The sequence below is a fragment of the Limanda limanda genome, chromosome 9 (genome assembly GCF_963576545.1).
Source record: "Limanda limanda chromosome 9, fLimLim1.1, whole genome shotgun sequence".
Classification (NCBI taxonomy): Eukaryota; Metazoa; Chordata; class Actinopteri; order Pleuronectiformes; family Pleuronectidae; genus Limanda; species Limanda limanda.
Genome location: NC_083644.1, coordinates 15,949,765 through 15,965,020, shown reverse-complemented (window position 1 = coordinate 15,965,020; position 15,256 = coordinate 15,949,765). Strand labels below are relative to the sequence as shown.

Below are 15,256 nucleotides of genomic sequence, written 5' to 3'. Positions count from 1 at the left end.
CTTAAATGAATAACATTTAGATTAATCAAATTAATAAATGACAAATGAGTTAATTTATTTCAATAAAATATTTTTTATGTAGGCTTTTTATTAATTGAGTAATAGAAATTAAATGGAATAAATGATAATCAAACCAATAATATTAGTGAGACATTGATGAAAACAAGGACAAATTCCTACTTAATAAATACATTATTCTAATTTAGCTTTACACAACAGCACCTCTCTACAACCCATTTCTCTGTGTTGGTTTTACATCACATTTGTTCCCTATAATAGACACATTACAATAAAACTAAATGGATTAGTGCAGGAAAGGAGTGAAGCCAGGAAGCTTATACACAGTCCTCCCCAATGCAAGAAAAAAAAAAATCAAGAGATTTGGTGAAGTGTTATTATAAAAACGAAGCCCTGTCTCTCTCTCTCTCTTGTTTATAGAAAATTTAAACCAAAGGCTCGACGGTAACACTGGCAGCGATGAAGATGATGACACACTATCCAAATAAGTACGAAGGAGAAGCCAACGAGTTGCTCCCAGAGTCTGATTGCAGCACTGTTGCCTCACGTTAATTAAAGCAACTTCGTGTCCAGAGAATATTATTAAATTAGTTGTCCTGCGTCTCACCCTGTTCCCTGAAGCCTGGTGTCACCCAGAAGGTTGCCAAGTAGCATTTCAATACGTTCAAAACAGCCAAGTGTGCTCCTCGCTCTCTTTCTCATGCTGCCTTATACTGCTGCTCAGTGAGGGGGAATCTGAGACTGAGCCTGCTGATTATCGCAGATACTTTCAAGTCTTGTATCATAAGAGCTAATACATTATCTTACGGACCCTAAAATTGTCTATAGTGTTTACACCCAATCATGAGGGTGGTTTACGTGGCACAAAGACAACCATCAACTGTCATCCAACACAGCAAAGCTAATCAGCTCTCCTGTGTTCTGAAAATCCGAGCCTCAGCGACTCCCCCGAGCCTTTCCTACTCGCTCTGCTCCTGCCCCTCGCCTCCTCCTCCCCCCAGCTTGTTGTTCCTGTTTGGCCAGCCTGGGAGCATATGCTGTGACAACACGCCCCGGCTTTATTTACACACCATAATGCAATTATATTTCATAAGAGTGTACAACAGTAGCTCATTAGCAGCTTCGGGTGTTGGGGTGGGCAGGGTAGGGCGCGTGCCACTCCGCCATCAGCTCCCTCAGGTGTAAGAGCTGATGCTGACTTGAGTTAAAGGCACCCCCAGGGACAAAACTAACACACACACATAACTGGAAGGAGTGTGTGTGTGGTGGTGGACATATAAATGCAGACGGACTGTCAACCACAGACGCAAGCATATACACCCACACAAGTGAGAGGTAGCGTCCCTAAAGAAACAACAGGACACACGTCTTGTTGAGCCCTGGGGCCCGGCTGCTCCGCGCAAACAATCAGATGCATCTATCCGTCCATTTATCTGCCTCTCCGGCTCCACGCCACTAACCACAGAAAGCAAACAGATGATGGGGACGGGTTGGGGGGAGGAGGTGCACCTGACAGTCACACAACTGTATGCTAAGACCCCTCTGAAGGAGGTAAATAGTCAACCCACACAGGTACATGAAACACATGCGCACCCCACCCACCGCCGCTCTTCTCTGCACAAAGGCGCAAATTCACAGAGAACTCGTTCCCTCTAGCATTGTTTTCTCTCTGGTGGCAACTAGTGTTATTGTTGTCTGTAGTTTTCTTTTTTTTTTTCATATTCACTTCCAGGTTACTACCTCGTAGGAAAACTATAAACAACAAATAAGTATTACGATAGGTTCAAAACAGATGCATTGTGTTGAAGTTTTCAGATTCAGTCCAACAACAATTGGGATTGGGTACTTAAAAACATTAAATTAAAGCAACAAAATGTCTGCGGCCTTTGATTGGATCTGTCTTCTCATCACAAGTAATCTGTCCACAATAAAAAACAGCCACAAAGTATTATAAAAAATTATGTTATAGAAAGGATGGATCAAAAAAGCAGTATCCTCTTGAATGTTTAGATGGAAGAGCTGCATTTTAATCTCATATAATAATATCACACATTATCAGGTTTCTATCTCATGCAAATAAAGATAAACAGATTCAAGCAGTAAATACTAAATTGTAATTTTTTTGGGATTCCTATATGGATTATATTATTTTGCAATTTAATGCCTTTATTGTGATTGCACAGTGATGCACCAAAATTTATATCAAAAACAACAATCAAAACAGAAATACTTTACTTTGATTTGATTTTCTGTCTGTGTATCTGTGAACCTGTGGAGGTACTTGTGTACACAGGTGAAGTTGTATTCACTTCCTGTTTCAAGTTTAAAAACTCCAGTTGCCAATGTGATATATTAATGAATATCCCAGCAGTGTGTTGGCAGATGACACCATAGAAACGATGGTTCTTGGGCAGAGAAAACTGATATAAGTAGGCCATGGTGGCCTTTCTTCAGTGGAATAAACCAGCGTGCACACAGTTTGGTTAATGGACAACAGTGATATAATTAAGACGGCCCCTGGTCCAAGGCTCTATTGTTGTCGTCTGTTTAACGGAAAAGAGACAAATCACCTGAGTGAGCCGGGTCACCCAATACCTCTCAGTGCCCGAGGCTCTGTGCTGTTGAGTAAACAACCATCAGCCAGGACTACACTGTATTAATATAGACTGTATAACAACAATGGTGCTGTCCACACAGACGATTAGTGTTTTCCTGCATGCGTGACAGTGTGTCAGACTGTGTGTGTGTGTGTGTGTGTGTGTGTGTGACCGTGTTCACCCCCTCTTCACACACAATAGTTGTTTTCCAGTGAATGTGTGTGTTTGCTTGGGTTGTGCACGTTGTGTACATGAACTGCCTCAGTCTTTTGTTTTGCTAGGTTTCAATATGCGAATACGTGCTATACCAATGTACAGCAGTTAAATAGAACAATAACTGTGTGTATGTCAGTTGACACTGGCAGGGATGGGCCTCACTGTAATTAGGATATTTCATTCTTGTTCCATGGCTGTGAGCCTGTTCATCCACTCTGCACACGCTCCACTGACTGGCAGGCTGCACCAAAACCATGATCTAATTGACTCATTATTGTGAAGTGACAGCAAGGCGGATAAATAATGACTGAACGATGGCACATCCACTGTGCGCTGGCAAAAATGAATCAGCCTGAGCCCCTGATCACGATGTAAAATTAATTTGACAAATTTGAAAACTGTGAGTGTGATGTGTGTGGCTGAGTTCTCACCTCCTTCTCATCCTCCTCCTCCTTTCTCATCTGTTCCAGACGAATTTGCTCAGCCTCTTCTCGCTCTTGGGCTTCTCTCTAAAAATAACAGCAGAACCAGAATCAAACCAAGAAGAGGCTGATGACTGTTGCCCAAAGGTATTTCCTTCGCTTTGATGACTTGTTGTGGACAGTGAACCAATAAACAGGATTTTCTGTGAATTGCAGTTTTAAGTACTGAACAGCTGATAATCAAAGTGGGATTCAAACTACCCCTCCATTTTCACTGTGTCAGGACCACTGCAAATGAAAGCTAAAACAAGCAGCTTTGTAGATACACAAATAATGGTCATAGATTTTGAATCAATACGATTTTGGCACTCAATGGCATTAAATCCAGAAGTAATGCCAGAATGGCGTTCTAACCTCTGCCAAGGCCAAACAGTCCCCTTATGAAACCAATTTTACATTTACTAGATCCAGATGTTTTTTCCAGTCCTCTAAACATGCAAGATATTTCATTAAGATCTATGAATTCTGAGAGAAATCAATGGAAATTCCACTAAACCTCGTTGTTGGAGGCAATAACAGCTAACTCGGATAAATATGATAAAAGGGTTGTTAGCATGATAAATTATTTCAGTGATAAAATAGATGTGGTTACCATTTTAACTAAAATAACCTAAAATTACAGTAAAAGTATTTTTTTTTGTTAAACCCCAAAGTTCTTGTTGAACTTAGATTGTGTACATATGACATTAAATATAATGCACCTAACTCAAGAGCACAGAAATACTGTAAACTTTTGGTTTTACTTGACATTTTGTAATACCAGGATCTGACAGAGATGTTAGGAAACGAAGATAATATTAAAAACCAGTAATCTGGACAGATATCATCTTTGATTTTTTTTAAAGTACCTTCTTGCGGTCCGCCTCTAAAGACAGTTGGTAGGCCTCATCCTGCTCCCTCTTCACCATCTCTCTCGCCTCGCGCTCGTCCTGAGTGGAGGCAGGAGAAAAAAAAGAAAGTGGGTCCATTAACTAACAAGATAATAAAGGATACACATTGGGACAAAACATCTAAGCTGAGGTGATGGGTGTGGGAGCCAAAAAGAACCGAGGAAGGGAAAATGCAGCATGGAGCGTGTGGTTACGTACAAACACCAGGTATGAAAGAGTAGCACCAGAGGGGAATTCATTGTGACCGGGCGGTCATTTACCAGACCACAAGCCTCTTTTATGTTTCCTCATCTCAGTTTCACCGTCCCTTTCTCTCTCATTCACTCTGCCTCACTCTTCCTGTTTGTACAGAGGGACGGGGACCGGCGGCCTTTCTCTCTCTACCTGCTGTGGCTACAAAGTGTTTTATAAAGACTGGGGACCAAATACAAGTGGCCATTGTGCTAACAGTGCATAGCCATTACTTTTCTATTTTCTGAGGGACCATGCTGTGTGCCAGTCCGGATATGGCAAAGGAAGCTTATTGTGATGATCAGTGGACTAGTGTGCGGCTAAGCAGTGGCTAAGCAAAAGAACAGTGTGTATTGTTGCATTCAAAAGTAAAAACGCAAAGGATACATTTGTGCTTTTGGTCTGCATAATGGAAGAACTTTGAAAGGAAACTGTAAAAGAATGGTGGAGGGGGACAAAAGGATCAAAAGTGGCGCCCTTCAATGGACTGGCCCAGAGTCACGCAAACAAGTTGCACAGAAACTTATATATTACTCATTTTGTCCCGATGAAAAACCCTTTTCAAATGTATGTATGCTTGCACCATGGGCATGCAGCAAATTGTAAATCTACCATGTAGCTTCTCAATAGGTTTCTCAAGGTTTGTTCACAAACAACAAATAGTGTTCAGAGTTGTTTTTAATTTGCTGTTGAATTTAGGAATCAATGGTTTTCAGGGTTGACCATCCTGGCATTCAGTCAGCACGGTCACAAGTTCTGGGCTGCATGTGACATCGCTACAGGGGTCAGTGCGTACTTTAGTGGACATGGGTGGACGTACTTCACAGGGACAAACTATGAATTCGCCTTTAGAGCTATTATTACCTGAAGCTAATTTTATATGTTAATATCTCATTTTGGGCACAACTATGGCTCAGTGTCTCGCTATCACTTTACAGTCAGGTGAGACCTCTTTACTGTGGACTGTGCATGCTCCCCGATGCAGGTTGATGTATGTTTGGTGCCCTTGACTGAGGTGCTAGCCTCAACACCACGGCATTTCTCATTCACAGTGTTTTCCTAAAACCAGCTGTTTATCCCAAAAAGGGACATGGGCCAGTTTAGGCAATTCTTCACATGAAATGAAAGTCAAATATCCTGGGAATGGCCCTAGACGCTGACAGATACAAACCACAAAAACTGCTGTGAGTAGTCAGTTGGTTAGTAAGTACTAAGCTATAACACAGACAACCATTGGAATGACTGGCGAGTCAGTGACGGTTGGTTGAAGACACAATGTCAATACAAAAGTCAGTGTCAAAGTGGAATGTCTGGGTTGGGTGGGCGTCTGCGTTTTGTGTCTGACTTCGCCTTTGAAGAGGTGGAGGTGGAAGAAAGGAGTAGAGAAAGAAGAGAGAGGGACGGGACCATGGGAAGAAGGAAATTCTCCAACTTTCGAGAGTTGTTACAGTGACAATGGGATTATTGCAGTGTCAAGGTCGAGTTTAACAATCATGAATAATCACTTTTAACTTTATGCTTTCATCATCATTTCTGGGTCCTTATCCCACTTTATATTATAACAAATTTCGTTTCCTAATCCTCAGACACATCTCAATCAACTTGATATAGGGATTTTTAAAGAAAATTATTTTCTGCAGAGGCCATTAAAAGAAAAACTGTCTGGTGGTGTGTTCAAAAAATCAGGGATAATATATGTAAGAAAAGAAAGATGCACAAAAAAAGAGGCTTTATAGGAAAACTAGCTTATATTTAGAAAAAATTATATATTTTGGTTATCAATTTAGAAAAGACGTTGGGACTCATATGATTCCCAGTCTCAAATCTGAACCTACAGCCAGCTTCATGACTCACACAGTCTGACCTGAAACATGCACATAACCATACCCTAAATACTTCTCATCTCTTCCTGTCATTACTGATTATTTCATGCGACAAGAGCAGTGAATCCAAAACAATGCTAGAGAATTGTAGCAATAATAACAACACTGAGACAATAACTGTCACTTAATGGTGAGTAACCAACTGAGGATGTTTAACCCCCAGGGTGTGTGTGTGCGTGTGTGTGTGTGTGTGTGTGTGTATGAGTGACTAAGATTAATTACGTAACAAGTGTTCCCATAACTGAGATGCTATGACTCTCACATCAGTATTGTTTAAGAGGTAATTTGGTTGACAATGTTAAGTGCCTATTACGGTGTGAAATCTGTCATCTACAGATACTGTGGTCATACAGAGGTCAAAGAGGACATGGTGACCTCTTTGAATCTTATTCTGAGGAGGCTGTTTATTATACACCGAGTTAAATGCCTAAATCTTTGACCTACAGTTATTCAAATTATAACAAAATAGAGAACTTTGTTGTGTTATGTGAACACAGATAGAAAACCTGCCTGGACAAAAGTACTTATTGTGTCGTACACCCTCTTGTGTGATGTTGCTGGGTAAACACATGGGTAAGGGGTTTAGGTGAAAGACTTTGACAGTGTGGAGAGCTGTCTGTTATTCTGGCCCACATTCATGTCCATAACATGAAACACCATCACCACTCTTCGCTCAGTATTTTTGGGAGGATTGTATCCTTCAGTGGTGTTTGTCCACTTTCTGTTGGAGTCAAAGAGGCAGTCGACAGACACAGAGCAGACCTGTGTTACCTTTTCACAGCAGTGAATAGGAAACTTCTACCTTTTCAAAATCAAAGACTGTAGTACGCACAGTAAACTACAGATAAATGCAAAAGAGGTGGAGTGATTAAGTACTCTGCTTGTCATAACACGTGTGACCCAGTCTAACAATGTAGTCTGATCTGTTCCAACATGTTGTTTTATTACTTAAGCAGGATGTTAAGGACTGGCTCAACTGACTGAGGATGGTCTGAGTTTGAGTTGTTACTAGATGTCTTCTTGTGTCCAAAACTAAACCTATACTAGATCCTAATTAAAAGTCAATCAAAACAAATGTCTACATCTTGAAGAATCCCCTGTCAACAATTTCCAGATTGAGTTCAGACTTTACCTCATCTTTGATGTCCTCTTGCTGTTGTGCTGTGAAGATCTCCATGGCTCCCATCAACCTCATCATCAGCTCGTCCACTGTCGAATTACCTAAAGATAACAAAACTATCAATCACAAGCTACAGAGTGTAATTTTATAGTTTTGTACCAATAATTACAGACAACTATATCTATACATATGAGACTATTTATAAAGTAGGAATTACCTTGAATAACATGTAGAACTTCATTGGACGTTCGTTTTCCCATTACTACGAGGAGCAGGGGGAACTGGTCTGTCTTGTATGTCCGTATAGTTTGTGTCACCACACTTCCAAAGTGCCTCGTGCACATGGTGAGTAGTCTGGAAGAATAAGACATCCAGTTTAAATATCTTTTTTTATTTATTTATTCACCTGAATTCTGTTGTAGTAGCGAACATGTATTTCAGCTTGCATTTTAAAAGATACAGAACATAAAAGATATTCATACAAAATATGCGAACACTTCAAAGACACATTCATATTTTTTAACGTATTTAAGGGATGGAAATGATCGTCATCTTTTCAGCAGAAAAGAGAAATATACACAACTTGTGGCGTTGGACTTATAAACCAATATCTCCTTCTTATCCTATTCCATCAGAGTGACATGCTATCTCAATTGGAACCCCAGATGAATTAGTATTCCTCACCAGACACCCAGAATTGATAGGGCAAGAGAGGATTTCTTATTCCATTACAAAGACAGAACTTTTTAAATTAACATTTCAGAGAGGGAAAAGGGTAGCAGGCAGCCGGGGCACTGCCAAGCTCCCTGTAAATGTCATAATATTAATGAATTGCTATAGACTGAATGCAAATATAGATTAGCTTTTTCTCACGCCTTTTAATAAGATCTACTTTAATAACTGGCTGGTAAAATAGAGAGGTAATGGAATGGATGGAGGGACAGCAGGTCAGAGGAAGAAGATAGATGGAAGGGATGCTTTCTGAGAGAGGGGGGGTGTAACTCATTAAAACACGCGGCCATAACCACAGCAGCTACTTTCAGACTTTTCAAACTGTGAAATTGCGTATTTGAGCTCATTGTGGTACTTTTTTAAGTTATAATTACACTGGTAGAGACGAAAATAGGTGGATGATAGACTGAAAGATTGTAAACAGGGGAAGGGATTGCATCTGAACAGAATTTAAGATGCTGTAGGAATATGATTCAAACTTCTCAGAATGTTGAACTCTGAATGACCCACGTCTTGCAATGAAAAACTTGGGTACCCTAAATCCTACTGATCATTCTGTCCTGACATTTGTCCCCGTTCAGACCTTGACCGAGGCCGACCATAACAATAGCCCACAGGGAAACTCTAACCTGTAATGAAAGGCCAGGGAACAATGGACATCAACTTAGGATAACCCGATCCTAAATCTCCCATCAAGCACAAACCAACCCGCTTTAGTTTCAAACTCAAAATAAAGGAAGTCACTCCACCATAGTAAAAAAATCATCATACAACATAAAAACTGCTGAATCTGAAAACTCAGCCTGAACCCTTTACATATCTGCTGTCAATCAAGTTGTATCAGTATATGAAACACTTGTGAATCTGCCTTTAGAACAAGTAGGGACACAACCCACTGATAGCAGGAGGAAGTCAAGCTACTCCAGGAACTGAGGTGAACAGTTCATCACAGTCTCATCCAGCCAAGACATAACACGGTAAAGAATGTAGCCTAGTCCGTACCAGACCTGTGGCCTTTTAAAAACCTTCAGGGGGTAACTGCATGTAGAGGAAACACCTGTGTGGAACTTGCAACTAATGTGAGTTAAAGACTCCGCTCCGCTGGTAAATGTGATTGACAGCTTCTAATTTGTCACCCAACCCATCTCCCAACCCCTCGCTGCACATCCAGACAGCGAAAACAGTTAATGTTTCCCTGGACTGTCACATAACATTTCTTCACATCAAGGCCGTGTGAGAAGATGTGAGTGGACTGGTTAGACCTGACAGCTGCTTGACTGAGCAGCTGATGAGTCCAACTAGTACAGTAGCACTGCAGGGAATTTTTTCAGCAGCACCTGTATGGGAGGGAGTATGGGAACCGGATGCTTTGAAAACGCACTGTGTCTTATACAGTTTGTTTAAGAGCAAACGCGGACGTGTTTTGATTTGAAAATGACATATAGTTCTCTAAAACCAGTTAAGAGGTTAAAACGCAAACTGACCTCTTATGAATAACATGTATACATGCTTTTGTATACAGTAGAGGGAGGATACCCAAGCTAGTCAGGCCGGGTTCAAACAAAAGATTTGAAATTATATTCCGGTTTGGTTATCAGGCTATCTACATGATTTTTTACACTGCACTTGCCTGTATCTGGGTAAAACAGGGGGTTCAGGGGGAGCTTGGTTAATTTACTGTTGAGCTCAGTCGGGTTTGGACAGAAATTTGCAGCCAGGGCAGCAGTCTATTTTACAGGTGTTCATATTAGTTATACATAAATAAACCTTTTATTGCTTTTAGAGACGTTGGCACTAAATAAGCATTAAAAGAAGAATGACACCCTTATAAAATGATCCACTTTCAGGGCATTTATCTGATGAATTCAATATTTGCCATGTGCCAGGACAGCACAGCGCTTTTCCAACATATCACATTCATTTCCCATGGATGACAATTACACTGACATCCAATCAGCGGAACTGTATTTAAGCATAATTAATCATTTAACTGGAAGGCCTGAGAGAATACCAACGAAAAGCAACAGGCACATTCCAATATCAGCAGGTTCGTCAAACACACTCAGGATACCTCTCTAACAGCCTGTGTGATTGCTGCCAATCACCAGTCACTTTGGATCAACCAGAGAGCGTGAGAATGCGGCGAGGCAGTGTTGTGTGTGAGTGAGTGAGCGTGCACATGTGCATGCATGCGTTAGCAACGAAGCTGTGACTAGCTGTGTGCAATGAAAAGCTCCAGATGTTGCCTGCCTTTTAATGTGCAATAAAAAGGCTCAGCTGGGGCAAAAAGCAAAGGAGGCTAATGGGAGAGAAGGGAGAGTGGAATGAAGGAAAGAGGGAATTTCCTTAAAAGAAATAATAGAGGGGTGAGGTCAAGGTGCGAGTCCTTTCTTAAATGGCTCCTACCCGAGGGCAGGCTTAAATCTGGAGTTTCTGGGGAGAGGGAAGGAGGGAAAGAGGAGGGAAAATAAAGAAAAATTGACATGGGGATGGGGAGAGTGAAAAGATGTAGCAGAAAGATGAGAGGAAGTAGGAGAGGACTTAGTTCTTCAGGGGCACAATGTAATGAGTAAACCCAATCAAGCCCTCAGCAGGTCCACATTTACCACCACTGCTCACAACTTGTACCTGCAGGGGATCTAGTTGTCTATCACACACTGCAGACCACATTTATTTTTAACTTAATAAAGAATATTTCTCCAAAAAATTGCAATCCAATGAAAGATATTAATGCCAATAATAGAACCTGTGTGATTAAATGGTGTTGCACAGAACTGTCAGGCCGATGGAGGCACAATGACTTTTGAGAATAAATTGCGAGATAGAGATGTTTGGACGCCAGGGGAGTTCTTCATCTCCCACTGACCCTCTTTTCATACAGCTTAGTCAAGATTGCCCAATCAGGGGCCTCACCATGCAAACACAACGCCTTTTGTTAGCATGCAACCTCAGAGCCTCAGAAAGAGAATCAAGCTGAAGCGAGAGAAAGAGAAGACAGAGATGCAGGGTGTGAGCGATAGAGTGAGAGCTGAATGCCAGCAATTAAGGACATGTCTACTTTAATGCGAATAGCTGTGAAAACGCTGTTTGTATGTCAAACGGGCTTCAGTTCAAAATGGCAATGGAAGAAGATTTAATTTACAGTCTTTTGACTTTAAGGTCCACTGACTTTCAAATTAAAAAACAATGTCGTGCAGCAGGTATTAAATGAACACATCGACAATGACACGGACACAAGACAGTAACATGTTCCAAACAGCGTTCTTCACAGGGCTTTCTGGTGGTTTGCAGAAGCTTCTGCACACACTCGAAGCAGCTCTCCTGCTGAAAACATTTAATATCCTCTTTAATATCCTCTTTATAAGATACACCTCAGTATTTATGCAAACAGTCCGCTCCTCCAGACAGCGAGTCACATATAAATAAAACATAAGGATTAAGAATGTAGTCCGGGCTTAGACGTTCAGTTATTGCTCCAGTAAACTTTACATCTGGGTAAATGCAATACTTAATACAGGTGCCACGATTTCTGAGAGGGACTGAGAATTAATTCAGTTTTTAAAGGGCACTTCAATTATTTTAAACAACCTGGGACTGAGAGTTTTTGCCGTTTCCTAATTTCTCAACAAAACTGCACGTGGAACGTCGGGGTTTGCGCTTAAACAAACTGTAAAAGACACAGTGCGTTTTCAAAGCATCCGGTTCCCATACTCCCTCCCATACAGGTGGCTGCTGAAAAAATTCCCTGCAGTGCTACTGTACTAGTTGGACTCATCAGCTGCTCAGTCAAGCAGCTGTCAGGTCTAACCAGTCCACAATTCACATAGAGTAAATTAGGTAGTGTAAGGTGCTGTTGCAAGTTATAATATTATTACTACTACTTCTACTACAAATAATAATAATAATAGTAATATAAATAATAACAATAATAGTAATACATTTATAGAGCAGCTTAACAGAGTTAGAAAAAAAAAAACGAACCAAGGACATCAAATAATAGTTAAAATATTAGGTGCAGTAAACACTGGATTCCCTGATTAAGTATAGGGGTTAGAGGAGGTCAGACTGGTACTGGGGCAGGGCATGGAGGGATAACCTATTTATTAATTAGCATATCAAGATTATCTATATTTGTTTTTTTTAAGTATGTTATACAGGTGTTCCTAATACTGTGTCCAACCCATGTAGTAAAAAACAAATTTCTGCCTTAATTTATTCCACAGGGTCCAATATTGAGTAAAGGCAGTAAGATATCCAGAGATCAGGGGAAAAAATACAACATCATGCCAACAGTGATAAGTTCCGCAGCTCAATGACCAGCAGGTAACCTGATGAAAACACTCCAACCCTCTGACTGGCTTCAATACAGTACCTTGCTTTGTTAGCGTCTTTAGTGACATCCCATGCCCATGTGATGAAGTTCTGGCTCAGGTATGAGACGATGGAGTCAGCGCACATCATCTGGGAGCAGAAGACATTGCTGAGAACACTGTCGTCATTGTGGAGGTAGATGGCCAGCAGCTTTCTCTGTGGAGGAGAACAGAAAATATATAAAAGGAAAGTTATGAGTATAATGTACAATTGATTTTCTAGGGACATTTTTCAAGCCAGGGAAGAAAAAGGTCGTCGCAACAGATTGATTTTTATCAGGAGGTGATTTGCTGTGCAAGCTATAGAATGAATTGTTGGCTGTTAACAGAGCAGTGCAATTTTTTTGAGCGATCTCCCAGAAGATTACAAGTTTGAGGACGAACTAGAGCACAAGAATGCCGGAAAATTCTGATTCATCAAAATGCAATCTTTGCCTGAAATGAAAACACCCACTCCTCTGATGATCGGTCACAATCTCTCGGCAGCGTACCAGTGTCTCATCACTGGAGATATATGACTATAAAATGACACGAACAACCACCGGGTGCAGAGCCAACATGACTTCTAAAGACCACAGCAAGGCCACAACTGGCAAAAAAAGCAAATACCACACAAAATCAAATGCGGAGAGGTGTAAATAAAACTTCTCTTGGAGGCAACGGAGATATGGAGAAAACAAAACAGACAAATCACTCTATTTATTTTACACCAAATGCCAGCAGCCTGTTCAGGTTAGTAGCTGCAGGGCCAGACAATATTGACGAAGCTCCAAATCCAAGGATATTGACACCATCATATAAGCCTGGCAGATTCTCCCTCCTGACAATCTAATTAAAAAACAAACACACCCACAAACATAAAAGGTTCCAGGGGACAATGTTGGAAATAATGCTCTCTAAATTACATGTCACTTCGCTTACTATAAAAGAACAAATAAAATAAATAAAAAACTCTCAGTATCTGCTTGGATCATTTTTCCACTATGGCTGTGACAGGGGGAGTCAAGGGATCTGTTTCTCAGGAGCAGTAATCTAGGCTACACAGGCCAAAAAGCAAAAAATCTACACAGGGCATAAAACGTGGAGGGAAGTGAAAGACGAAGTTGTGCTATACTGTGGCCTCTGTAGAATAGGAATGGGAGAACACTGCTGTGTTTGCTCAACGATTAGTGCTTTAGAATAATCTCCAGGGCTACTAGAGAGAAGGACCCGGGGACTCATTCATTGGGCCGATTCAACAGCCTGAAAAGATTAAACACTCATGCTGAGAAGACAAGCAAATTCAGTCTTGAGAGAGGAATGAGGGTGAGGGGAGGGAGAGTTTTACTACATGAAAAAAACAAAAACACAGACGTCCCGATACACATGCACAGATGCACAAACTTCACTGTCTGCTTCGCACGAGTGGAGGACTCACACTCACACACATGCATGCTCAATTAGAGCAAGTGTAAAGACTAATCAAAGTGGGCATTTTGGCCAACTGAACTCCTTCATCTTAGTTAAACTATCCATTCCCCTGTATTCCCTCTCCACTTTCAAGTTGGCTCTTTTGTCTTGCCTGTCGTAGCAGGGAGGAGAAAATCCCTCAGTTCAGCTAAATTACTAGGTCCAACCTGAGCGAGATAGTGACCCCATAGTCCTTCCTCACACCTGTTCACATGAATCTGAGCCTGCTTTGTGTGCATGAAAGAGAATAGAGATTTCACAGAGCAGAACAGTGTGCACATAGCGAGGCTTCAGCAATCTATGCTTTTTTTACACAGGAAAGGCAGTTTGAGTGAGTTTACAATGCTAATTTTCATAAATCCTTTCTGTAAAATATTGATAGATCAATGCAGTCCAAAAAACAATGCTTTAAAACGACAGTTATCATGTTTGCTCTTTTACAATAAAATGAATAGTCAAACACAGGTTTTCTTAAACTGAAGAAGACAATTGATATATTTCCCGTTGCCAGTAGAGGATTTAGTCTTTTGAATAGATCTTGAATAATAAATAGATCTTGATCACAAAATCAGGCATATTTAGTGTGTGCAATTCAGTGCAGATTCAAATAAAAATCTGGATCCAGTAGATTTAACTGTGGGGCCTGGGTCTTTTGGGCCTTGGTGGAGGTATACACTCAACTGAGTGCCCTTCTTGCGTTTCAATATCTTAAATATGTAATTTGTGGGACTTAGAAAGGGAAATCCGATGTCTTTCTCCGACTCTCTCCTAGTTTATGGTGTCAATTTCAATCACATGTATAATTTATTTAACAGAGTCAAAAAATGCCATTGAATTAGATACAGATATATGCAATTACAAACAGAGTGAAAGAATAACAGTGAGGTGCAGATAGTGGTTGTTCTACCGATGGCAGGCTCAGTCTAGAAAAACAAATACGTCAAACTGAAGAGCTCATATGACTGATCTAATGACCTTAATCACATGGTGGGAAAAACACATTTAGATTGACCACAACCCACACAGGATATTCTCCACGTGCTGTGGAAAACACATTAACTCTATATGACAGAAATAGCATCGGATTTTTTTTCTATTTGTGATTAAACAAATCAAATTACGTGTCAGCTTGAAATTACATTCTAAAGGGAAGTAGGAGTCTTTTGGCTATGCAAGCTCCTGATCAACCACTGATTGGTCGCTGAGGTTTTCTGCATTTTTCACTTCAACTCGACACTAATTTAATTCCAAGTCCATATATTTATGCA

The 15,256-nt window shown here is 40.7% G+C and overlaps 1 protein-coding gene across 1 annotated transcript in view; it reads right to left on the bottom strand.

Moving 5' to 3' along the window:
* The window catches only part of faf1 (Fas (TNFRSF6) associated factor 1), a 59,871-nt gene that overhangs the window by 8,398 nt on the left and 36,217 nt on the right, over window positions 1–15,256 (bottom strand). Inside the window, exons 13-17 of the mRNA XM_061077877.1 lie at window positions 12,542–12,696; window positions 7,655–7,791; window positions 7,450–7,538; window positions 4,162–4,242; window positions 3,263–3,340 (exon numbers count right to left, since the gene is read on the bottom strand). Coding sequence (XP_060933860.1) covers window positions 3,263–3,340; window positions 4,162–4,242; window positions 7,450–7,538; window positions 7,655–7,791; window positions 12,542–12,696 — 540 coding nt within the window. The remainder of the gene's footprint in view (window positions 1–3,262; window positions 3,341–4,161; window positions 4,243–7,449; window positions 7,539–7,654; window positions 7,792–12,541; window positions 12,697–15,256) is intronic.